At 37.3% G+C, this 24,703-nt stretch overlaps 1 protein-coding gene across 4 annotated transcripts in view; it reads right to left on the bottom strand.

Moving 5' to 3' along the window:
• Positions 1–22,724, bottom strand: part of Srpk1 (SRSF protein kinase 1) — a 64,925-nt gene extending 42,201 nt beyond the window's left edge. The window contains exons 1-2 of one of the 4 annotated variants that reach the window (XM_027943592.2): positions 22,655–22,724; positions 22,066–22,126 (exon numbers count right to left, since the gene is read on the bottom strand). In XM_027943592.2, the coding sequence (XP_027799393.1) occupies positions 22,066–22,126; positions 22,655–22,667 (74 nt within the window). In that variant the 5' untranslated portion in view covers positions 22,668–22,724. Of the gene's footprint in view, positions 1–21,666; positions 21,738–22,065 lie in introns of those variants that run through there. The other 3 variants (XM_071613456.1, XM_027943591.2, XM_071613455.1) reach the window with 3 other exon arrangements.
• Between the last annotated feature and the right edge of the window lie 1,979 nt (positions 22,725–24,703).

Below are 24,703 nucleotides of genomic sequence, written 5' to 3'. Positions count from 1 at the left end.
CTAAATATATATATTTATTTATATTTATTTTTGGATTTTGTTTCTTTTATTTATTCTAATTATTTATACAAGACACTAGAATGCATTTTGACACATCATACATAAATGGAGTGTAACTTCTCATTCTTCTGATTGTACATGATGTAGAGTTATACAGGTTGTATAATCATATATGCTAAATTTTGTATCTATTCTTTCAAACAGAAAAAAATAACCCAAAAATTCTATGCAGAAACTTTTTTTTTTTTTTTTGGGGGGGTAGTTGTAGATGAACAAAATACCTTTATTTATTTTTATGTGGTGCTAAGGATTGAACCCAGTGCCTCACACATGTTAGGCCAAGTGCTCTGCCACTGAGCTACAACCCCAGCCCTACGCAGGAACTTTTTAACAGTGCCTTGGAAAGATGCTGTGATGTCATACAACATCTAAATTCCATTTTTTTTTTATTAAGCAGGAAATATGAATATAATTTGTAAAACACAGAAGTAAATTATGGCATATCCTAATGGAAAGGTACTACCATTAAAAAAAAAAAAGGCTCTCTAAGACACACTAGTAAAATGAAAAAGACAAGAAGCTGAATAATATTGTAGTTAATTTATCACCCTTCCCTTTATATGTACCTATGTACTTTAATATATATATATAAAAATAAAATGCAAGGGAATTTCAAGGATATGAACAACTGTTGACAGGATTCTCCTTTGGAAAAAGTAATGTATAAGGGATATGGGGGAACATAACGTGAGTTTCTTTATTGTCCTGTATGCTATAATTCTGAACTGCTGGAATCTTTTCCAATGAGAATGGCTCACAAAACTCACATCATTTAAAAAATTGGGAAATTTTTTGTTGCAGAAGAGACCAGGCTGATACTTTTTGCCTGACATTATTTCCTCTCAGGAATTGCCACCTTCCAATCTAGGAAGGCAGCCAACCACGTGGCCCTACCCAACTTACTCCCACCATGAGTCAACAAGATCAACTAGAATCCCTCCAAAGGTAAAGATGAATGCTGGAAAAAGCTCTATTTTTGAATTTTTAATCAGTAAGGACCACAGAGTTGTCAGAGACAATGACAGCTGTCAAATAAGGAAAGATAATGTCTGAGAATGAAGTAAAAAAAATACAAGAAAATAATGTTAGGGCGGAGGATGTGGCTCAAGCGGTAGCGCACTCGCCCGGCATGCGTGCGGCCCAGGTTCGATCCTCAGCACCACATACAAACAAAGATGTTGTGTCCGCCGAAAACTAAAAAATAAATATTAAAAAAATTCTGTCTCTGTCTCTCTCTCTTTAAAAAATAAAAGAAAGAAAAGAAAAGAATGTTAAAACATTTACTGGCTAGGGGTAGAAAAAGGCAAATCTATGGAGATACATTCGAAGCCCAGCATCATGGACAGCTCCCTATCTATTAATCCCAGAATATAGACTGAGATTGAATTTGATTACTTATAACAAGTGTTCTAAATAAGACATATACATAATCTGGCAATAATCACAAGTTTGAACTATTTCACTTCTAAATATTTACCCTAAGATAAATATTTAAATAAACTATTTCACTTCTAAATATTTACCCTAATATACACATGCACTTTATACCAATGTCAGTTTCCTGATTTTGATACTGTAGTCCTATATCAATACATTAAGAAGTACCAGTGGGAGCAATCAGCTGAAGGATATGGGTAGGTACCTCTTTGTACTAACTTTGCAACTTCCTATGAATCTTGATTATTTCAAAATAATCTTTTTAATTAGGGAGAAAACTTAAGATGTGCACAAAGATTTGGACACAGTGATAGTCACCACAGCAAAAAGCTAGAAACAAGTTAGATAATGGACTGAACAAGTGCATTTACATCATTTCCCTGTTCAAAGCCAATAAAATGGAAAGAAAGGAGTAAAGGTATAAGTCCACAAAAATAGAGGGAAAAAAAAACCAGCAAGTGCTGGCAACCTAGAAAAAGAGACACATCTGTAATACCAACTATTCAGGTGGCAAAAGCAGGAGTTTCACAAGTTTAAGTCCAGCAACTGGGGCACACAGCAAGACCCAGTCTCCAAAACAGAAAAGTATAGACTGTAGTAGAGGAGACCACCAACTTATGTTGCCTGATAAAACTCAAAGTATAGGCATGATGGCATTAGAGTTTAAGAAGAGGAACGGTTAAAAGAGAGATTAACCGAAGGACTGTATAAATGAAGTTGATACCTTATCCTGCACAGTAGACAGGCTGGTATTTATCTTGTAGTGGGGAAAAAAGGTTGTCTTTTCTCTAAAGTGAACAAAACTGGAGAAAACAAAGGCTTTTAGTGTGGATGATGGTATTGCAGAGTGAACTGTTTAGTTTTTGGCATTTAGTTGGAATCAGCATCATGATCAGCTCCATACCTATTCAACCTAAACAAAAAGTGTGCATAGGCCTTTCATTCAGGTCTGATACCTCTCTTCCATAAATAAGAAAAATGATGCTGATTTCCAAATAGAATAAAATGCTATAAAGTAATGAGTAATTAAGGTGAGAAAGGAATTTTAGAAAGTAAGGTAAAGAGTTCCCTAAATGTAGAGTGGTAGGAGAGGAGGAATTTTCTTATGGAGTAAGAAAGCAGCAATAATAGCAACAGACTAGGAGAAAAGCCCTTAAATTTCCAAGAAGCCCCTACCTAAGGACAACAGGTGGAACTCTTTAAAAGATCAGTGAGAACAAAAATAGGAGTCGGCTTAAGATCCTGCAAAACCTCTACTTCAGGAGGACACTTCACAGAACAATTTTTCATAAACTAGTTTGGAAAATTTCTTAAGTTTCAAATTTTTCTGCGTTTCTATGGTCTTAGGGAGTCCTTTTAATAAAACCTACCTGAAAATTTTTATACATCGCTTTTTAAATCTAAAATTTAGTGTCCTTTAACCACTTTGAAATCCTCTTGTATGATCTCAGGTAAATTCAAAGTAGCAACATTTCTAAGAAACTGATGTATGTCTGAGTTTTTAAGGTACAGTAAGCTTTATTACCTTAGGGAACTAAAATGTGTTTGCCATTTACTTTAATCTTCAAATCATAGAGATTATTAGAACATTTTAGTTCTTTAGATTGCTTATTCATTCTCCCCCTTTTCCACAGTAATCAACTTTTTAAGCTGGGCACATGGATACCGTACCAGAGAGAACCTACTTTCCAAACTCTTTAAGCTATTTATGCCCACATGATTAGCAAGAGGAAAACTCTAAAGAAGCAATTGGAACCCTAGCAATTGGTCTTTTTCTTTTCATGCTGGGAACACAAAGGCTACCTTGGTCCTTAAGGATAAGAACCACAATCTAGGATGGCAGAAGCAAGCTAGAAAGAGGCTTGGTCCTTGATACTTCAGGGAGCAGAGTCATGTAACAGCTAAGGTCATATCCCAGAATTTTACATTAGGAAGAAATAAACTACTACTTTGAGTTATAAATAAAATTGATTGATTGATTGATTGTTGCTCACTCTAAAAAATTAAGTCTTTTTCTCACCTCAGTTTACCAATCCCTCATTTTCCCTTTCTGAAAGGGACCAGAAGCCAATTTATTCACTATTGTATATAAGAGTGTGCATGTGTACATGCATACATAATTTCTTTTTTAAAAAAAATATTTTCTTAGTTGTTGATTAGACCTTTATTTTTATTTATTTATTTATATGTGGTGTTGAGAATGGAACCCAGTGCCTCACACATGCTAGGCAAGTATGCTATTGCTGGGTCCTAGCCCCAGCTCCATAATTACTTTTAAACAATGGCTAACAACAAAACAATGTCCAAGGTATGTATTCCTTTTCCACTTAGTAACATTTTAGAAATTATTACTTTAGTAGTGATAAAGTATTCTTAAATATTCTTAAAAATAGCTTGCTCTCCATGCCCATTTTCTTCTAATGTCACAACTACTATGAATAATATTATATATATATATATCAATGTAACAAATTCAGAAAAAAACCGGCCAAGTGGTATGTGCAATTTACTTTTTGATACATATTCACTAAATTCTTTCATATGTTATACCAATTTATACTCTATTAACAATGTAGAACCACTTCCTTTTCAATTTCAAATATTAACTTTTTGAACTTTGCAAACCTGGTAAAGAGAAATGGAATTTCAAAGAATGGTAAAAGTCCTATAAATTCAAGGTGACTATACACTGGTAGTTGTATCAAATAAAAATGTTGGCTAAAGCTCTTCACAGAAAATTATAGAAATCCCACAATATTATATCTTAAATATTTACTGAAAGCTAAAACATGAAGTAAACAGGTCATTTCTTTACATATGGCTGTACTCTCAGTCACTTCTCTTATATCGTTAACACACAAGACATATGTATCAACTACCATTTCCTGTTGGGGTCTCTATTAAAAATAAGAACTTGAAAATAGCTAGAAATCCACAAAAAAAGATCTTTAATAACTCATGAAACCAGGTGCAGGGGTGCATGCATCCCAACAGCTCAGGAGGCTGAGGCAGGAGGACTATAAGTTCAAAGCCAGCTTCAGAAAGGCCCTAAGTAACTTGGGGAGATGCTGTTTCAAATTAAAAAGGGGGGGGGGGGAGAGAAAAGACGAAAAAGGGGCCGAGGATGTGCCTCAGTAGTTACAGTAGTTAAGTGCCTCTGGGTTCAATCCCCAGTACCAAAAACAAAACCAAACCAAACCAACTTATGACAGGATTTCAGGATGTACTGGTATATTGTTAAGGGAAAATACACACATACACAGTGCAAAATAATGTACATATAGTATGCTTCCTACATAATAACTGAAGAAAGATGGAAAAACAACATTTATACTTGCTTATTTTCATGCAAAAATGATATCAGAAATGAATGAAATGGTTACCTTTAGGCACTGTGTAGGATTAGGATGAGGATAAGGAGGACTTATTGAAAAAAATATAAATGTTTTGATTACTAAATAAAGAAAAAAACAATGGGAAAAGCAAACTCTAAAATTAAATGCAGATGAAAAAAATAATTCAATTCATCTTGGACAAAGTACCCTGTTAACCCTTAAGTGGGATATATCCTGAAGACTTGAACTACAAAGAAGCTGCACGCATGTAATCCCAGTGGCTCAGGAGGCTGAGGCAGGAGGATCACAAGTTCAAAGCCAGCCTCAGTAAAAAGTGAGGTGCTAAGCAACTCAGTCAGACTCTATCTCTAAATAAAATACAAAATAGAGCTGGGATGTGCCGCAGTGGTCAAGTGGCCCTGAATTCAATCTTTGGTACAAAGAAAAAAAAAACAACCCTACAAAGAAGTTTTGAACTCAGTAGATTTTCTCTATTCATCTGAATACATAACCTTAATAGCACTAAACTCCCATGCATTGGGTTCTCTTTCTGGATCCTCTATTCTGTTTCACTATTTTGGCTATTCAAGGTTAAAAACCAATCAATTTTAATTATTAGAACTTCATATTTCAATATTTGGTAGGGCAGATTTACACCACCATCTTTATTATTACATTTTTCCAGAATGTTTTGTTTGCCCACCTCTACTCCAGAGACAGGATCTCACTATGTTGTCAGGTTGGCCTTGAACTCAGCCTTCTGAGTAGATGGGATTATAGGCATGAGGCACTGTGCCTGGCTACATTTTAATTTTTTCATACTGTCTGGAATCTGCTTTGGTTCTTTACAAAATATTGTTAGTGTAATGTGAGATTTATAGATTTAGAAACAACTTATTAAACCTGAATCTTCCAAAGCAGTATATATCTTCATGTATTCAACTATTTAGATTACTTACTAATCTCACATTCCACAATAAGATTGTTGTTAAAAATGTAAATATGGAGCTTCACTACAACATTGCTTAGCATTGTTCTTGTAGCCCATTCAGTATAGAACAATACCAAGGAACGAACCTAAGAATAATTATCACAGATTCTGCCTTCTAAGATTTTCATTGGATAAAAAAAAAATCGGATGCACAAAAATCTACTGCTATACCAACATAAAATTCTAACTAAAACCATGCCTGAATCTTGTTTTCTCAATACAAGTCTCCTCTATAAGAAAGCAAGGCTCTTCAAGGAAATGACTGATCCCAGGGTTGAGGCAGGCAAAGTACAAGATGAACCTAGCCTGGGGTTGTGGTTCAGTGTAGAGTGCTTGCCTAGCATGTGAGACACTGGGTTCAGTTGTTAGTACAACATAAAAATAAATAAAAATAGGGCTGGGGATGTGGCTCAAGCGATAGCACGCTCGCCTGGCATGAGTGCGACCCGGGTTCGATCCCCAGCACCACATACAAACAATGATGTTGTGTTCGCCGAGAACTAAAAAATAAATATTAAAATTCTCTCTCTCTCTAAAAATAAATAAATAAATAAAAATAAAGGTTCATCCACAAAAACAACAAAAAAATGAACCTAGACCATCTTGCTGTGCCAGAAAGTATAGAAGTACTCAAAAAATGAAGGAGGCATGACAAAAAGGACAAGGAGTTAACTTGAAGGGATTTTAAATAGCTAAATGAATGAGCATCAAAATGAGTATAATGGATTAAAACTCTTTGAATACAATAACTTCCATAAACTCATACCAATGACGGCGACTATGATGAAAAATAAATTAATGGTGAAAAGCCAAAGTTCCTTCCAATAACTGAATGCTGATCATAATCATGTGGGAAAATGTAAGTATTAAATAATCCCCATTTTGAGGTACTATGTTAACTAAGTGATCAAAGATAACACCACCAATACTAGGTATGTGCTTCTAAGTGGTGTGATGCATCAAGGAAAATGCAATTAATTAGGCAATATCATACATCACAACCTGGATCATACGGAAACACAAAAACCCAAACTGAGGAACATTCTATTAATAGTTTGTATTCTTTAAAAATGACAATGTCAGGAAAAACAAAGGAGGCAGGCTACAAAACTATTCTAGAGCTGGGCATGGTGGCATGTACCTGTAATCCCAGCGGCTCGGGAGGCTGAGGCAGGAGGATCGTGAGTTCAAAGCCTGCCCCAGCAAAAGTGAGGTGCTAAGCAATTCAGTGAGACCCTGTGTCTAAATAAAATACAAAATAGGGCTAGGGATATGGCTCTGTGGTTGAGTGTCCCTGAGTTCAATCCCCACACCAAAAAAAAAAAAAAAAAAAAAACCCTAGACTGTTCTAGATTTAGAGACATACAAACTAAATGAAATATGAGATCTTGGATTGGACACTGGACCAGAAAAAAATTAAAAGGTTTTTTTTTCTATCAATGGCATTGGGACAAAACTGACAAAATATAAATATGACCTGGATTAAATAATAATACTGTATTAATGTAATTATAATGTGGTTATGTAAATGAATGTCTAAGAGAATACATGAAATACATATGGGGGTAAAGGAACATGATGTTTTTAACTTGATCTTGAATATTTCTAAGGTTTTTTTCCAGGCACCCACATTTTCCATTTATAGGACTCAGCTAGCAACTCACTTTGTAGAGCCTGTTTATTTTCTGGAAAGCTTACTATCTACATTTATGATAAGATCCAGTAGAAGGCACTGTTTGTCATCTCCTAATCCCAGAAGCCCTGTTTTCACAGGAAGCAGGCTTTTAGACTCCATTATACTTAAAATAAAAACAAAACTGATAATACTTAATAAAGCACAAATATTAGACAACCACTACCCTCAAAATATATTTTTCCCCCCACAAAGACCCTAATGTCTTACTTGATCTGGACTTTTCTTTTTTTTTTTTTTAATATTTATTGTTTAGTTATTGGCAGACACAACATCTTCGTTTGTATGTGGTGCTGAGGATCGAACTCGGGCCGCACGCATGCCAGTCGAGCGCGCTACCGCTTCAGCCACATCCCCAGCCCTTGATCTGGACTTTTCATTTCCCTCCAACTCCATCTCTTTTATCTCCTCAGGTCTTTGTTAGTGTCACACCTTTTCAGATAATTTGGCTGCTGACCTTCTGTTTAAACATCTCTCTTTGCCACAGGCTCCCTGACATTTCCTTACTCTGCTAATTTTCTCCAACACTTGACATTTTATTGTCTTCTTCCCCACAATCACACAGAATGTAAGCTTCACAAAGCCAACTTTTCTTTGCTCACTACCATACCGAAATGTCTAGAACATACCAGGCATTTTTCTTTCACCTTTAGTTATTACTCATCATTCTTCACTTGAAGCCCATTACACCTTTACCTCCAACTACTTCCCTAATGGAACTAGAATAAATGGTGTCAGAGTGACCCTACAAAAGAAGTGCTTTAGAAAGATTCCTTGGGAAGGTTTGGTAAAATATAGCAGTACTGGAAAGCAAAGATGCAGGAGACAGTGCAGAAGTGGTACTGAAGTTATAGCCAAGGTCTCTGCAATTAGAAGACTTGTGTTTGATCCTGGCTCTGTAGTTTACCAGAAGAGCTCCATGACTTTGGATAAACTACTAGTGAAAGAAGTTCTCAGTGTTTCAGCTGCCTCATGTGTAAAACGAGGGCAGGAATAATACCTACCCTCTCATAAGGATTTGTGAGGATATGCTAATCCTGTGCTTAAATTTGTGCCTGAACACAAATTTTAGCAATGTGTATAGGAAATAAGGGAAAAAGCAAATATTTGTTCATTTACAACCTATTTTTACTGAGTCTGCTAGGTACTTTTCTAATCACTGAAAATACAGGTATAAGTAAAAAATGTTCCTGCCTTCATTTTGTTTATGTTCTAGCATGAGGGGACAAAAAAGGCCTATTTTATCTAAAACTATCTTGAATTTCAGATGGTGAACAGTAAAAGCTGGGATATCAGAATCATAACTCAATATTGTCTCTCCAGGAAATACATGTTCTGTAACAATCAGGCTATGAAAAAGGCTAGAGAAAAATTAATATAAGGGCAGAGTGTGCTCATACTATTTTATTATTTGGTACCAGGGATTGAATTCAGGGGCACTAAATCACTGGGCCACATGCCCAGCCTCTGTCCTTCCCACATCCACTTAAAAAAAAAAAAAAAAAAAAAAAAAAAAAACTTCGAGACAGGGTCTCGCTAAATTGCTGAGGGCCTTGAACTTTTGGACCTCCTGCCTCAGCCTCCCAAGTCACTGGGATTACAGGCATGTGTCACAGAACCCGGCTCACACTATTTTAAATAGGGTTGTGACATTTGGGTAAGAAAATGAAAGATGCTAGAGTTTAATATGGAATGATTCAAAAACGGAGGTTCTAAAAATAAAACTGAAAATCATAAGGAAGAACTGATTTGAAGATATTTTGAATCTTAAAAGTAACTTAGATAAAAGACACACTAAAAGGAGGGGAAAAGGAGGTGTTAGGGAATACAACTGACCAAACTATGTGCATGTACAAATATGTAACAACAAAGCCCACTGTAACATACAATTGAAATGTACCAATAAAAAAAATACAAATGAATAAAAAAAAGATAAACTGAAAACTCACTAGAAAATAACACTTAGAGAATGAACCAGACATGATTTTCCTATGTTCATATATGAACACACAACCAGTGTAACTCTACATCATGTACAACCACATGAATGGAAGCTATTCTCCATGTATGTATAATATGACAAAATACATTCTACTATCATGTATAACTAAAAAGCACAAATAAAAACAAAAAGAAAATAACTTTTTAGAAATTTTAGTTTACTTACATGTAAACTTCAGTCTTTTCTTTTTTCTTTAGGGGATGGGGAACAGTAGGATTTCCTAATACTGAGAAGTATCTTCTAGGGTTGGTTAGTTATGGATTATAAGATGTTGCAATCCTAACCTCCAGTATTTAAAACTGTGATCTTATTTAGATACAGAATCCAAATATGAAATTAAAATTATTAGGATGAGGCCTTATTTACTATGACTGGTATCCTTATAAAAAAATGAAAATTTTGGACCCAAGGAGATGACCAAGTAAAGGAAAGGAAAAGAGGTCAATTCTGGGCTGGGGTTGTGGCTCAGTGGTAGAGCACTCACCTAGCATGGGTGAGGCACTGGGTTCGGTCCTCAGCACTACATAAAGATAAATAAATAAAAGTATTGTGCCCATCTACAACCAAAACATATATATATATTTTTTTTTTTTTTAAAAAGTCAATTCTCCCTCACAGTTCCCAGAAGGAACCTATCTTGCTGACATCTTGATTTTTAGACTTCTAGCCTTCAGAACTGTTAGATAATGAATTTGTTATTTAAGCCATCCAGTTTGTGGTAGCTTGTTATGGCAAACCAAAGAAAATCCTATTTGTATATTTACTTCCTTTAAGAAATCAAAAGCACCTTGAGGAGGGGTTGGCTATATTCTAGTCATCTTTATATCCCATCTAGAGTATCACACTCAAAACTGAGGCAAAGATTTAATGAGATGCTATTTTAGTTCTAGCACCCACACATGATGAAATTCAATAAATGCTAAATTTCTCCCACTACTTTTTCCATATATATTTTCCTGAAAGATACTTTCTTCTGCAAACTGACATAATCCTTTTTGTATCTAAATTTATCTGAACTTAACTTCTGAAACATCTTCAAGTAATCTAAGTTTCTCAACTGAGAAATTCTGGAACTGGCCAGGCTCCTATGGGCACATACCTGAAATCCCAGCTACTCAGGAGGCTGAGGCAGGAAGCTAACAAGCTTGAGGCTAGCCTGTGCAACTTGGCAAGACTCTGTCTCAAAAAATAAAAGGACTGGGAATGTAGCTCAATAGTAGAGTGCTCCTTGGGTTCAATTCCCAATATTGCAAGGAAAAAAAAATCCTGGAACTGAAGCTAGGGTTTGGCAATATCAAAATTAAAATTTATCAAGTATTATATATATAAATAATTAAATATAATCCATATCTGGTTTCAGACCTGATATACATCTGTAGAATACCAACAGATGAGTTTGATACATGAATAGTAATAAGAAACATCACATAAAGCCAGAGGTAGGGGCTGGGTTATGGCTCAACGGTAGAGCGCTCGCTTGCCTCTCACGTGTGAAGTGCTGGGTTCAATCCTCTCAGAACCCCATAAAAATAGATAAACAAAATAAAGGTATCATCTCCACCTACATAAGCATGGGTTACCTAATTTACCCAAAGCCAAAGGTAAACCCATTTAAGTAAGGAACAAAAAGCATGAGGAAGGGAGCATTTTACTTCAGCTCGGCACTTAACATGCATTTCATCCTCAGAACCTTGCCATCAACAACTAAAGGTAACTCATGGCAATAAGATACTGTTCAAGTTCAACTAACAATGGTATTAGAGGCAGGTTGGAACTTGAGACTATGTGTCAAAAGGACAAGCTCTTTTTGGTAAATAGCATAAGAACGTATGTCTTTATTGCCCTTCCACCTAGAAACATAAGCATGGGTTACCTTTCTCCATACTAGTTAAAAAAAAAAAAAAAAAGGCAAAATACAATTCCTGTTAACTCTACTCTCAAAGCCATAAGAACTCACAAAAGAAAGATTACCACCAAATTCATATGCAGCCAGAGGGAGAGAACCTGGCATTTTGATCAAATTTTGACATTCGAAAACTGCCATAGCTGAAGAGCAACACCACAATTAAAAGCAAAGTACACAAGGCTGGGCACAATGGTGTACTCCCGTAGTCCCAGGAATTTGGGAGGCTTTTAGTAGAAGGATGGTCAGCTTGAGCTGAGGTTGTGGCTCAGAGGTAAAGTGTTCACCTAGCATACGTGAGGCACTGGGTTCTAAACTCAGCACCACATAAAGCAAAATAAAGACATTGTGTCCACCTATAATTAAAAAATAATATAAAAAAAAAAGGATGGTCAGCTTCAGCATTTTAGCAAGACCCCAACTCAAAAACAAAACAAACATCACTGGTGAAGCTGTAGCTCAGTGATACTCAGTGATAAAGCCCATATGTTCTATTTCCATTACCAAAAAAAATAAAAAAGTAAACAAGATGGTTGTCCATAAGGCACATTTATTATCAGTTATAAAACAAGCCAGCACTACAAAACAAAAAGAATAAGGCTACTCTACTATTCCAGGAAACAAAAGATCACCCCCAAAAGGATTGGCAGACTTCTTTAAAATGCTTTAAAAAAAGGATTCAGAATTTTGAGTAAATTAAATAATAAGGGTTACCAGCATAATATTTTATGGTACTAACACTAATTTTATGGTAAATCATCTCCATGCATTGATGTTTATTCACAACATACATAGCTAAAAATATATATAAAATGTTATCATTTTATATATATGTAATCTTCAACATTATTTAAGCATTTAAATCACCAGGAAATGTTACCTAATAGCAAATTATATGTGAACTTAATCTTCATCTATACAAATGAAGGCACACCATGGAAAAAAATAAACATGATTTCTATTATCTAGCTCCTGCCAATTGACTTTTGTATCCAGTAGGAATATTTTGCTACAATACTTCTCCAAAAATGAACAAAGCATATTTAAATTATTTTGTGGCTTCTTATAACTTTCTGAAATCATTCCTTGTTAAACTGGATACTATGGTCTTTCACAACTGATCTTGTGGGTCTTTATCAAATTTACAAAAATTATCAAGTTAAAGACTCAAAGAACTACAGGGATCCTCCACAACAATGCTTACTACTATCTCTTTGGGAGAGGTTGCTTTAGACAGGTCTATTAATGCCTAACTTTCACCCAAAGACTCTAAGGTTACAAACCATTGGCTATAAACAAATCTTGTCCCCACACTGTTTACAAGGGGTTTTTAAAAAATTGTGAACACTAGCTGGGTGTGGTGGTACATGACTGTAAACCCAATGGCTCAGGAGGCTGAGGCAGGAGGATCACAAGTTCAAAACCAGCATTAGCAATTTAGTGAGACTGTGTAAAATATAAAAATGGTCTGCGATGGGCTCAGTAATTAAGCACTCCTGGGTTCAATCTCTGGTAAACTCCTGCCCCAAAATTGTAAACACTAAACAATCTGGAGAATTACATAAAGATTTTCAGCTTCTCTCAAACAATTTCTCTTAAGAAATGGTAACACTAGACTCATTTTTTTCACAGAATAAGCAGCAGGAGCTAAGACATCTTTCTTCAGATATAAAGGAGGAAGCCCATTCCACACATTCTAACAACCACCATTCCCTTTTGTCTTACAGCATGTTTTATTAGCCATACTCTGAAAAAAACCCAACACAATCATAAAATCATGATATTCATTTTAAGTTATCAATACAGATAAACACAAATAATTCTGTAAGATTTGGAATCTTAAAGAAGCCAAAGATAATGTAAAATGAAAACAAAAATATATGAATCTGGGTAATCAGGTTGTAACATAATTACCCACCAAGGAATGAATCCAGGTAATTATAAAACTCAGCAATATAACTCTACATCATGTTGTTAATGTCAGTGCTGGCATTGTCATTCTAGACTGTTAGGTATATATTGTGGGAAAAAAAATATGTAATCACACTGGTGCTGTTGAGAACTGGGCTTTTAAGCATCGGATAAAGGAAGAAAGAGATGTAAAATCAAAACAGTTAAGAAAAAAAACAACTTATTTCCCAGCTATAATCACAAAAAGCCTAGAAATGATGATAAGCTCAACAGGAATAAACTCCCAGGCTGTGATCTCCAAACGCCCTTCTCACTAAAAGATTATTAGAAAACAGGCTCTTCTATGTTCTGGGGAAGAAAATATACAAAGTAAATCTGAATTTACTTTCATAACAGGCAGCAAAAAAACTATCAAAGATGCCTCCGGTTGAGTCTAAAGGACTCAGGACTCATCCTGAAGATACTCTAAACTGGCTAAATAAAAATAACAGCTACACATGCTGTTATTTTTTTTAAATGCCAAGTAAAAGAAGCCAGTCACAAAAGACCACCTATTATATATGATTCCATTACATGAAATGTCCCAAGTAGGCAAATTCAGAGAGACAGAAAGTAGATTAGTAGTTGCCTAGCGTTGGATGCAGGACAGAATGGGGTGGGGACAGGTATGGAAAATGATTACTAATAGGTACAAGGTTTCTTTTGGGGGCAATGAAAACATTCTAATCTTAAAATTATGATACAAGCCCGGAAATACACTAAAAACCATTAAACTGCATGTTTTATATGGGTTTTGTAATATGTAAATGATACCTCCATAAAACTGTAGGAAAAAACTTAAGTTCAAAGGATTGAGCCATGGTTTACAATCAAATTAATTTTTATTGGTCATTTTGAGGACGCAGGGAAACCAATAACAAATTGTTCTTCTGGGTAACCAAAGGAATGAGGTAAAGTTTCTCTTTATATTAATAAATTAAGGAATAGAATATTATCATTTTGAAACACTAATTAATGAATCTAAGCAATGATCAATGGCCATTAACATCACACAAAAGATAAATTCAGACAGTAGATGCTTCCTGATAGACTATAATATCATATATGAAGCAATCTAGCCAAAACAAATTAGCAAGGAAAAGAACTACAGAGAACCTGTAGATTAAGAGAAACCAATTAGCAAGGAAAAGAACCACAGAGAACACATAGATTAAAAGACAATGGAAACTGGTGGCGCATGTCTGCAATCCCAGCAGCTTGGGAGGTTGAAGTGAGAGGACTGCCAGTTCAAAGCCAGCCTCAGCAACTTGGCAAGGCACTTAGCAATTCAGGGAGACCCTATCTCTAAAAACAACATAAAAAAGGGCTGGGATGGGGCTGAGGTTGTGGCTCAGCAGTAAAGCACTGGCCTCACACATGTGAGGCCCTGGGTTTGATCCTCAGTACCACATAAAAATAAATGAATAAAATAAGAAGTATACAAACAAAATTAGCAGGGGACTCAGCAAGGATTTGTTTTTAAAAATTCTAAGGTGTGATTATTAGTATTAAAGTTGTCTTTAAAAATTAAGAGTCCATATCTTATGGTGTCTGGGATTTGCTTTAAAATAAGAAACAGGAAATTAGGAAGGAAAGAAGATGCAGATGAAACAACACTGACTGTAGCTGGATTACTTCCATTATTTCACATCTCTGAAATTAAAACACATCTTATTATTAATGCTATGTCAGATTAATTGATAGCATTTTTTCTTAGCAGTACATAAAATGCTGTCTTTTAAAACTGAAAGCATCTTAAATTCAATAGAAAAACAATCTCTATAAGATTACAAATATATATACACACTTCTACTTAATAAAAACATTATTACATAGCACCTGGAAGAGAAGAATTCTAAAATCCCCTCTCATGTATCTGAATTTTCTTACTTCCTTAGCATCAACTACATTGAGAGAAGCATTAAAATACTACCATTTTGGTGGATTGAGAAGTGGGGATTAGGTTGCAAAATCACCAGCACCAAAAAATATAAAAATAAATTTAGACAATACAAAAATAAATTTAGGTATTCCAGACAAAAGACCAAGTTTGTAGTCTGAGACAATGAGGCAGACAAGACAGTGTGAAAAGTCTGGGTTCTCATAAACAGACTCAAATGGTGGCTCTAACTCATGCTATGGAGCATTGCTCTACAGCTTTCTCCATGCCTGTTTACTTCTTTGTAAAATGTAGAGAATAACAGTCACAATAAATGATAATTTGTGATAATTCAGTGAAATGTTTGCAGGCTGCCTGACACTTAGTAAGTGTTCTATATGTGTTTGTTTAAAAAAATTAATAGAAATAAATGAATAAACCATGCTAAAAAAATGCATGATAACATTTATTGATTGACTGATTTATGGAATTCTAGTATTTATTAACTTCTGCCAAATTACTCTTCCTACCAATTCTTGTGACAATGTCCCAATTTTTGAAAGAGTATTATTTTTATTATTTTATTATTATGCTTTGTAATATTCACATTATACTCTGTGTAATGATGACTATTCACAATTCTCAGTAATTAATAAGTGAAAGTAAAGTAGTATTTCTCAGTCTTAATAATAATAATAATAATAATAATAATAATAAATTTAGTCCCCAAACCAGCATTAGTGGTAGAGAAAAGTTGGGGAGTTTGGGCAAATAGCTACCTAAGGTCAGGGCAGAGGACTGCCAGTTACTCTATAATGTCTAAATTGATTCTAGTTCATCTCTCTTTTCTTCACTTTTAACAAGGGAATGCCTATGAACTTTAGCACTTTAATAAGTTGTAGGTTTCGAGTAATTTGGCAAGCCTGAACCTCACTGCAGTAGAAACATAAATATAAAATTTGCTAAGATATACATTTACTGAGGAAGAATAAAAGAAAATATATCTGACAAGAGTTCTTGAAATGCAATTTGTAAGTACATATTTAAATACAATAAAAAAATCACACAATTAAAATGCAACTTTTAAAGAAAGATAACAGTTGATATTGGAAATTTTGAAAATAAAAAAACAAAAGAGCTAGGTGTGGTGGTGCACACCTATAATCCCAGTGACTCAGGAGGCTGAGGCAGGAGGATCTCTGAGTTCAAAGCCAGCCTCAGCAAAAAGCAAGGTGTGCTAAGCAATTCAGTCAGACCCTGTCTCTAATTAAAATACAAAATAGGGCTAGGGATGTGGCTCAGTGGTCGAGTGCCCCTGAATTCAAACCCCAGTGGCCTCCCACTAAAAAAAACACTATAAACGAAATCTAAAAAAATCAGTAACAAGATGAGAAATACAACCATGCCATGTAACAAAGGAGATAGTCCTAATAAAGAAACAGGACCAATAACCCAAAATTAAAAAATGAGCCACCAGGCACAGTGGCATATACCTGCAAACCCATGCACTTGGGGGGCTCATGCAGAAAGATCTCAAGTTGAAGGCAAGTCTGGGCAACTGTGTGAGACCCTATCTCAAAATAAAAAGGACTGGGGATATAGATAAGTGGTAGAGCAGTTGCCTGGCAACTGTGAGACCCTGGGATTGATCATCAGCACCAAAAAAAAGAAAAAAGAGATAGGATGAGGGTAGACAAAACAAATTAAAAACAAGATGATTTACAGATTGCCACATTTGGAAAGATTTTTTTCAAGTTCTTTCTGGTTGCGAGTAGTTTCTAAGTAGCAAACCCAAGAACACTTCTACTTCCACTGTTCTGCCTAAAGCAGTCCTTCAAATCTCTCTATGGCCTTCATTTTACTATTTACTTGGGACAAAGGCCTGTAATCCCAATTACTCAGGAGGCTGAGGCAGAATGATAGCATATTCAAGGCCAGCCTAAACAACTTAGTGAGACCCAGTTTCAAAATAAGAATGGCTTGAATTGTAGCTCAACGGTACCACAAAACAAACAAAACCCCCTGCGATTTTGCAACCTAATCCCCCATTTCTCAATCCTCTTTCCCACCACATCACTATGTAATTTACTCAGCACTATGTCTATTGTTATTCTGTCTCCCCTCCCACTAAACTCAGAGGCAGCAGGAATTCTCCTCCATCCTCCATTTTGTATTCCAAGGGTGAAAAATAGTGATTAGGATATGTTAAATATGAACAGGAGTTAAATGAACAGGAGTTAAACTGATTAAACCTTTCTGGAAAAAACTTGCCCTCCCCCCCCCCCACAAAGGGCCCAGGGGTGCTTAACCACTGAGCAACATCCCCAGCTCTTTTTGAGACAAGATCTCTCTAAATTGCTTAGGATCCTGCTAAATTGCTGGGGCTGGCTTTGAATTCACCATCCTCCTGCCTCAGCCTCCTGAGCTTCTGGGATTACAGGCATCAGCCACCACACCGGCTGGAGAAAACTTTTGACAATATGAATTAAAAACCTTTAAAATGTTCATTCTAGTAATTCTTTTTCTTTTTTTTTTTTAAAGAGAGTGAGAGAGAGAGAGAATTTTTTTAATATTTATTTTTTAGTTCTCAGCAGACACAACATCTTTGTTTGTATGTGGTGCTGAGGATCAAACCCAGGCCGCACACATGCCAGGTGAGCGCGCTACTGCTTGAGCCACATCCCCAGTCCCTCATTCTAGTAATTCTAAGAATTTATCCTAAAAAATTATCACTGATGTAAGCAATGACTTATCCAAAAGACTATTCATCTTAGCTGTGAATTAACTGAAAAATGGAAACAGCCCACAGTGGAATATTTAATGCTATATAAACTATTTGGGATAATGTTAACTATGAAAAAGTATACCCAATGATTCCAAAAGTATACCCAATGATTCTTACTAAGACAAAAAGTCTTAGTAAGAATATACATGTTCAGCTGTGCAAGTGGCACATCCATAGTTTCACCTACCCTCAAGAGGCTAAGGCAGGAGAATCACTTGAGCCCCAGGAATTCAAAACCAACCTGGGCAACATAGTGACTCCTGTCTCAGAACAAAAAAAGTATATAGGTTTATTAACAGGAGCCAAAATAAATACTAGTATAACCATTTAATGCAATGCTATCCAAGATTATTTCCTATGTCTCTTTTTTCTAAAACTTAGAAAAAAGATGGAATTAGGGGGAAAAAGGTGGATTTAGGGGCTGGGGTTGTAGCTCAGTGGTAGAACACTTGCCTAGCATGTGTGAGGCACTGGATTTGATCCTCAGCACCACATAAAAATAAATAAAAAAAATAAAGAAGTATTGTGTCCATCTACAACTAAAAAAATTTTTTTAAAAATATGGACTTTAAGGGCTGGGGATGTGGCTCAAGCGGTAGCACGCTCTTCTGGCATGGGTGCGGCCCGGGTTCGATCCTCAGCACCACATACAAAGATGTTGTGTCTGCCGAAAACTAAACTGTAAATAAAATATTTAAAAAAAAAAAATATGGACTTTAGTATAATATAGTAAGGCTGAAGTATTTGGAACTACTACAGAACCAATTTTCAAGGTGCATTATTAAATATAAAGAGCATCTAATACTATTTAATTTTTAAAATTATTTCAAGTGTATGAAGGTTCTACTTCCTATTAGACAAAAGTATTAAGAATTTTTAAGCACTTTTTTCTTCTAAGTTTTCAATATAACAGTTTATATCTTTGGAAAATTAAGAAGTAAAACTACCATCTCCCTCCCAAATCCACACATCCAGTGCTCAAATGAACAAAAGATCTTCTCCAGCTCAAATAATTTTAATACTAAATTTATACTAAACCTGTAACATTATTTTATTTCAAAGAAAGTGAAAAATCACTATTCAAACTAACTTCCTAAGCAATAAAATTACAAGGTAGGAAATCCATTCTGAAATTATGTTCCATCAAAAAATTTCAAAAGCATTTATAAACTGTTAAATCATAAAAGCTTACGATGATTAGATAAAGGCCTATAGCAATTGGTACACATATTGAAAACTGAAAGCTCAAAGGGAGATAGAACATTAGGCTCTTTCAGAGATATTAAACAATGGGTCAAGAAAGAGTGACTACACACCCAGATATCCCAAGGTGTCTTATTCAAAAACTTCTTTTCACTCAGCCTCTACCTTATTTATTCTCAGCCACATCAAAAGGAATTGTCATCTGGAGATATCAAGGTTAGTAACCAGGGCTATAGAACATACAAGAACTGGGTTCAAATCCTAGTTTTACAATTTTCTAGAGGTATAATCTAACAAACTTCATTTTCCTTACCTATAAAGTAAAATGAAGATTATCATCAACAAGTTAATATTAGTAAGTAAAAACTTTATAAAAGTGAAATGAAGAAGGAATTGATCAAGTAAAACAATTCCCAAAATTCAAACCTTTCAAGGCAGTGAAAGAACCCAAAGGAAATGCCCTAAAAAGCACTGGGCTGAAAGGCAGGAGCCCACACTCAACTGCAACCAGCTCCATGACCCCCAGGCATATCATCTCAATAATGTGGGTTCTAGTTTTTAAGATCTACGAAATCAATGGACTGAAATCCTTTCCACCTGTACTCTACCATGACTAAATTACTAGGGATGATAGTTACTGTTATATACTTGCAAAAGCTTCTAAAATTTTACAAATGAATGCTTGGTTTTTTGTAACCTATAGGACCTGACCAGTTTTCATTGTGACTGAGCCACCAATCATAACAGTATATAAGACTGTTTCCTTAACAAACTTGTCCAAGGTCAGATTGCTAAAAAGCAGCAAAATCAGAATTCAAAACCAGATCTTCTAAGTCCAAGTCCAAACTCCATGGCATGTTTCTTCCTCAGAACTTTTTCCTGACTAATCTGCAAGTATTTGTAAACAACTAAAGTTGTCAGGAGTGTAGTCAGGAGTGACTGAACAGAGTCAAGTTACCTGAGTCAGGTGGGGCTTGAACTTCTGACACAATAATCTAACAAACTTTAATTAGAAATTTCAGCTACTTAAAAGAAGGCTGGAGAAACAAGAAGGGAAAGAGAGGTAAAACTATAAAGAAAAACTTACTAATAGAAGACAAAAATAAAGCATTTTTGAGAGTATAAGTAAATGGGGGCAATTCTTATAGTTTCAGAAGTCAAAGTTGTATAAAACATAATATTCAGTAAAATAAATACTGGATTATCTATAATTCATATCTGCAAAAGAGTCCCAGTATGGAAATAATTAAGAACAGAAATAACTCTAGGTTACCCATAACAGTGAAGAGTAACAACATACAAACTAGGCACATGGTTGATACAGATAATCCAAAGTAACAAATATCTGATGTTTTTATAAAGTTATATGGTCAACAATATACACTCACCTCCCAAATACAGTATAATTCAGACCAATTATCAAGATTAAATTCTAAATAGCATGAGTGTTAAAGAGAGAAGGCCTGAGAGACAAGTATTTCTTTAAAAAAAAAAAAAATAAAAGTGAATGATAATCTCCACCTCCTTACACCAATAAAAACTAACATTTTATAACATTCTTATCAGTTTCACATGGAATAACAAAACTAAGGAACAGAAAAAAAGTAACACTTAAATTTCTCCTACATTCTAGAAGTAGGTTAGCTCCTTGCTTTTTCCATCAGTCAATCTGGGATTAAAAACTGGTTTTGAATTTCATGTAGATAGTCAAAAGGTAAACAAACAATTCACATATGCCTTGGTCACCAAGTACTTACAAAAGAAAAAATTTCATAAGACAGATAATACAAATGGAGCAAGAAGTGAGGTCACCTACTATTTTAGCTCTATTGAAAGAGAGAAGTAATTATGCGCTCTCCCCCAAACATTAGCATCCAAAAAAAAGAAAGAAAAAAAATCAAACAAATGGAAATGGTGCAGAAAATAACACATCTATAATTAAGACCTAGAACTTTTTCTCTGCATAGGATCGTCTAAGCTGACTTCCAAAAGCCTTTGCTATTAAACATTAATACAAGATAAAAGTTCTTAAAAGACTAAGCCTCACTTGCGGAAGCCATCCACCGGGAGCGTGTATACCAGGCTGTGACCAACTTTTGTGTTCCCCACAATAGGTCTAATCCACTGTTACGCATCCTGCTAATGAAACTGGACCCGTGGCACTGAAATACACCCGAATCAGAACCACCAACGACGTTAGGTGATTAACTCCAAAAGGACTTCACGAGGACTCAGGTTTAGGAAGAGAGGTAACACACCGACTGTGTGATCCGCCCGCAAACTATAAAAAAGGCGATGCGCCTTGCAGGCTCAGAAAGCTGACTAACCAGGGGCATGCTCCATGCCCTCCTTTAGGAAAGGGAGAGTGTGGTTGGCAGAACCAAAAGTAAATACGAAAAATCCATTCAAGAATTTCCTGATGGCCTACCGTGCGGACGTACGAAGCAAGTTAGACGCTGAGAAGTAAAGGAAAGAGACAGAGTTCACCGACAGACTGATAATGATCTACCAGCTCCAGGAGGGGGCCCCAAACTTGGGGAGCTTCTGACTCCTCTGTGGATTTGGGGAGGAAGTGCCGAGCGGACTCTGGTCCTCCTGCAGCAGCCCTTCCAGCATGCTTGGGGCAGCTAAGGCTCAGGCCTGGCGTTCCGCAACAGAAACTCCCTTCCACATGGTTGCCGGAGAGCGACCCGCCAAGCAGCCCTGAGGCCATGCGGTTGGGGGCCGCGGAGTGCTTAAACCCGGTGCACGTTCAAGACACGAAACTAGAGCAGAGGAGGTGAGCGAGGAAATCCAAAGAACGGGGGCGTTGGGGTACAAGACTCACTTCCTTTGGGCTTTGTCCTTCTTGGCCTTGGTCCTTTTCTTTCGGGCCTGGAGCGCAAGCACTGCAGGAGAGAGGGATGGGTGAAGGGCGAATGTGGAGAAAAAGAGGCGACCAAGGTGAGGGTGGAGACCTAGCAGGGGCGCCAGGCACGGTTGCAGGGCCTGTCTGAGGGGCGGCTGCGGGGCGAGCGCCGCGGCTTTGGCTAGGCGGCCGGCCCGGGGACTGGCGGCCCAAGGGGCGCACCGCAGCGCCCGGGCGGGATGCGCCCGAGGGGGCTCGGGCCGGATCTGGGAGCGGGCGGGCGGGACTCGGCCTCGCCCGCCCAGGGTCGGGCTCAGGAGTGGCCCCAAGGCGCGGGACGGCCTGGCGGGGAACGAGGGGCGGTGACCACCAGCGCCGGAGGACGCCCGGGCTGAGGGGCGCGGACCCGCAGCCCGGAGACTGGGGGTGGGGGTCGGCGCCACCTCAGAGGAAGGGCGCCTCACGCCCGAGGACCAGACCGCGGCGGTTGGGCGAGGCTCCCGGCGCTGACCCGGGCCTCGCCCCGGCGGCCGTTGCCCCTCGTGGCGGAGGCCGCTCCACCGCTCACCTTTCCGCTCCATGGCGAGACCGGTAACCGCCAGGCGCCTGCGCACTGGAGTGGCGGCGAATCGGGCTCCCGCCCCGGCCCAAACCGAGCCCGCGTTCGCCCCGCCCCCAATCCCCGCCTCTCCCCGCCCCACGGCGCCGCGCGCCTGCGCATTAGCCACGGAGCCTACCACCTGCTCTCTATGAGGGTGCTGCTAGGGGCGGGAGGGGCCCGGAGGGGGTGGGGGAGAAGGAGGAACCCGGAGGGCAAGTGCTAAATGGTGTTTTGAGATCCAAGCTTGGAAACCTGGCTTGGTTAGTCTTGTTCTATTTACCGAGACTTAACCCTTAGAAAAAGACGCAGAACGCGTCCTTTAGGGCTGCCTGCTTGTTGAGTCAGAGCAATCAACCGAGATCTTCCTCAGTTTTCTAGCCTGTGAAATGGATTAATCAGGCAGTTCCTTCCCTGAGCTATTGTGAGCGCCAGTTAAGACACTACTCAAGGAAATGGAAAAAAGAAATTACATGGAAGAAAGAAAAGGAAGTGGGAGCAACCTGAGCACTGGAACCTGTTACCTTATCATTTAAAAAATATTTAAAAGTGAATTTTTTAAATTACAAGTTTAAGTGAAAGTTGTAAAAGATGAAGGGAAGGGAGGATAAAAACGCTTTTTTTCTCATTTTACCGCATTATCGTCTTTCTCAGTACATGATAAAGTTTTATTTATAGGATGTTTTTATACTTTTCTAAACGCATTATCTCTTTTTATATTTAAGATAACAAAGGCAAGATGGTTAGAACCTACATTACAGAAAAAATTAAAACTTGGGGGCTGGGGATGTGGCTCAAGCGGTAGCGCGCTCGTCTGGCATGGGTGCGGCCCGGGTTCCATCCTCAGCATCACATACAAACAGAGATGTTGTGTCCGCCGAGAGCTGAAAAATAAACATTAAAAAAAAATCTCCCTCTCTTTAAAAAAAATAAAATAAAACTTAGAATATCTATGCAGAATCTTGATGTCCCTACCCAATGATTCCATCATCAAACCCTCACTGTAAAGCAGTATCTGCAAAGTGTTTCTGAAAAGGATTATAGTCAACATTGAGGCTTTCTGGATCCTAATCTTTCTCCACTCATCAGCTCTGCCACTGGAACTTAAAAGCAGTCATAGAAAATATGGGGTATCTGGGTTCCTACAGAGATTCTTTATGGGAACTGAGAGTGAATTTCATGAACTTTTCGCACATTATGAAATACTTGCCTTTTGATCTTTTGTCAAGCATTTCAACCATTCTTAGTTCAGGCCTTGGTTTGCCAACCCCTGCTGTAAAGTGCATGTTTAAAGACAGAGATGTGTTCTGAGAAATGCACCAAGAGACAATTTTGTCCTGGGAAAATCAGAGAGTTCTCACACAAACTAAGGGGGCTACAAAATCAGTAGGTGGTATAATCTACGGGAATACCCTTATTATGCAGTCTGGTGTTAACTGAAATCTTATGATGTGTCACATGATTGTACTACAACTGGACAAGGTGGAAGCTCTTGCTTTGTAAGAAGTGGGACCTCAGCAGAGAAGACAAACAAGTAATCAATTGACTAGGAAAGGATGATAGGAGTGAAAAGTACAAGTCAAGGATGGTAAATAACTTAAGTCCAGTAAGGGAGGTGGCAATTTTTGAGCTGAGTCTTGGGCAATGTGTATGATTTCCATAGTTGGGGAAGGAGATGTCAGGCATTCCCGAATGACAAAATCAATTGAGCAAAAAGGTAAAGACATGGAAACGTGGGTGGGGGCTGGGACCTGTAATGATTGAAGGGATGAAATAGGTGAGACTGGAAAGGTAGGTTTGCCAAATTTGAAATTTAGATAATTAATATCTGTTGCATGAAACCTGAATGATAATATTTCTAGGCATATTGTGAAACAGGACAGTCTCTTTTGGCCAAGGAAGACTGTAGTCCAGTCTCTTTTCTAAGTTAAATTTGAGAACAGAAGGAGAGCTGGGGCAGAAAAGAAAACCCTGGAGTCTGAGGATTTTTCTAGTTCAGGAACACCCTAGATGGTTTAA

The sequence above is a fragment of the Marmota flaviventris genome, chromosome 6 (assembly GCF_047511675.1).
Source record: "Marmota flaviventris isolate mMarFla1 chromosome 6, mMarFla1.hap1, whole genome shotgun sequence".
NCBI classification, from domain to species: Eukaryota; Metazoa; Chordata; class Mammalia; order Rodentia; family Sciuridae; genus Marmota; species Marmota flaviventris.
The sequence above is the reverse complement of the archived record's forward strand: the minus strand, read 5'-3'. Positions and strand labels throughout refer to the sequence as shown.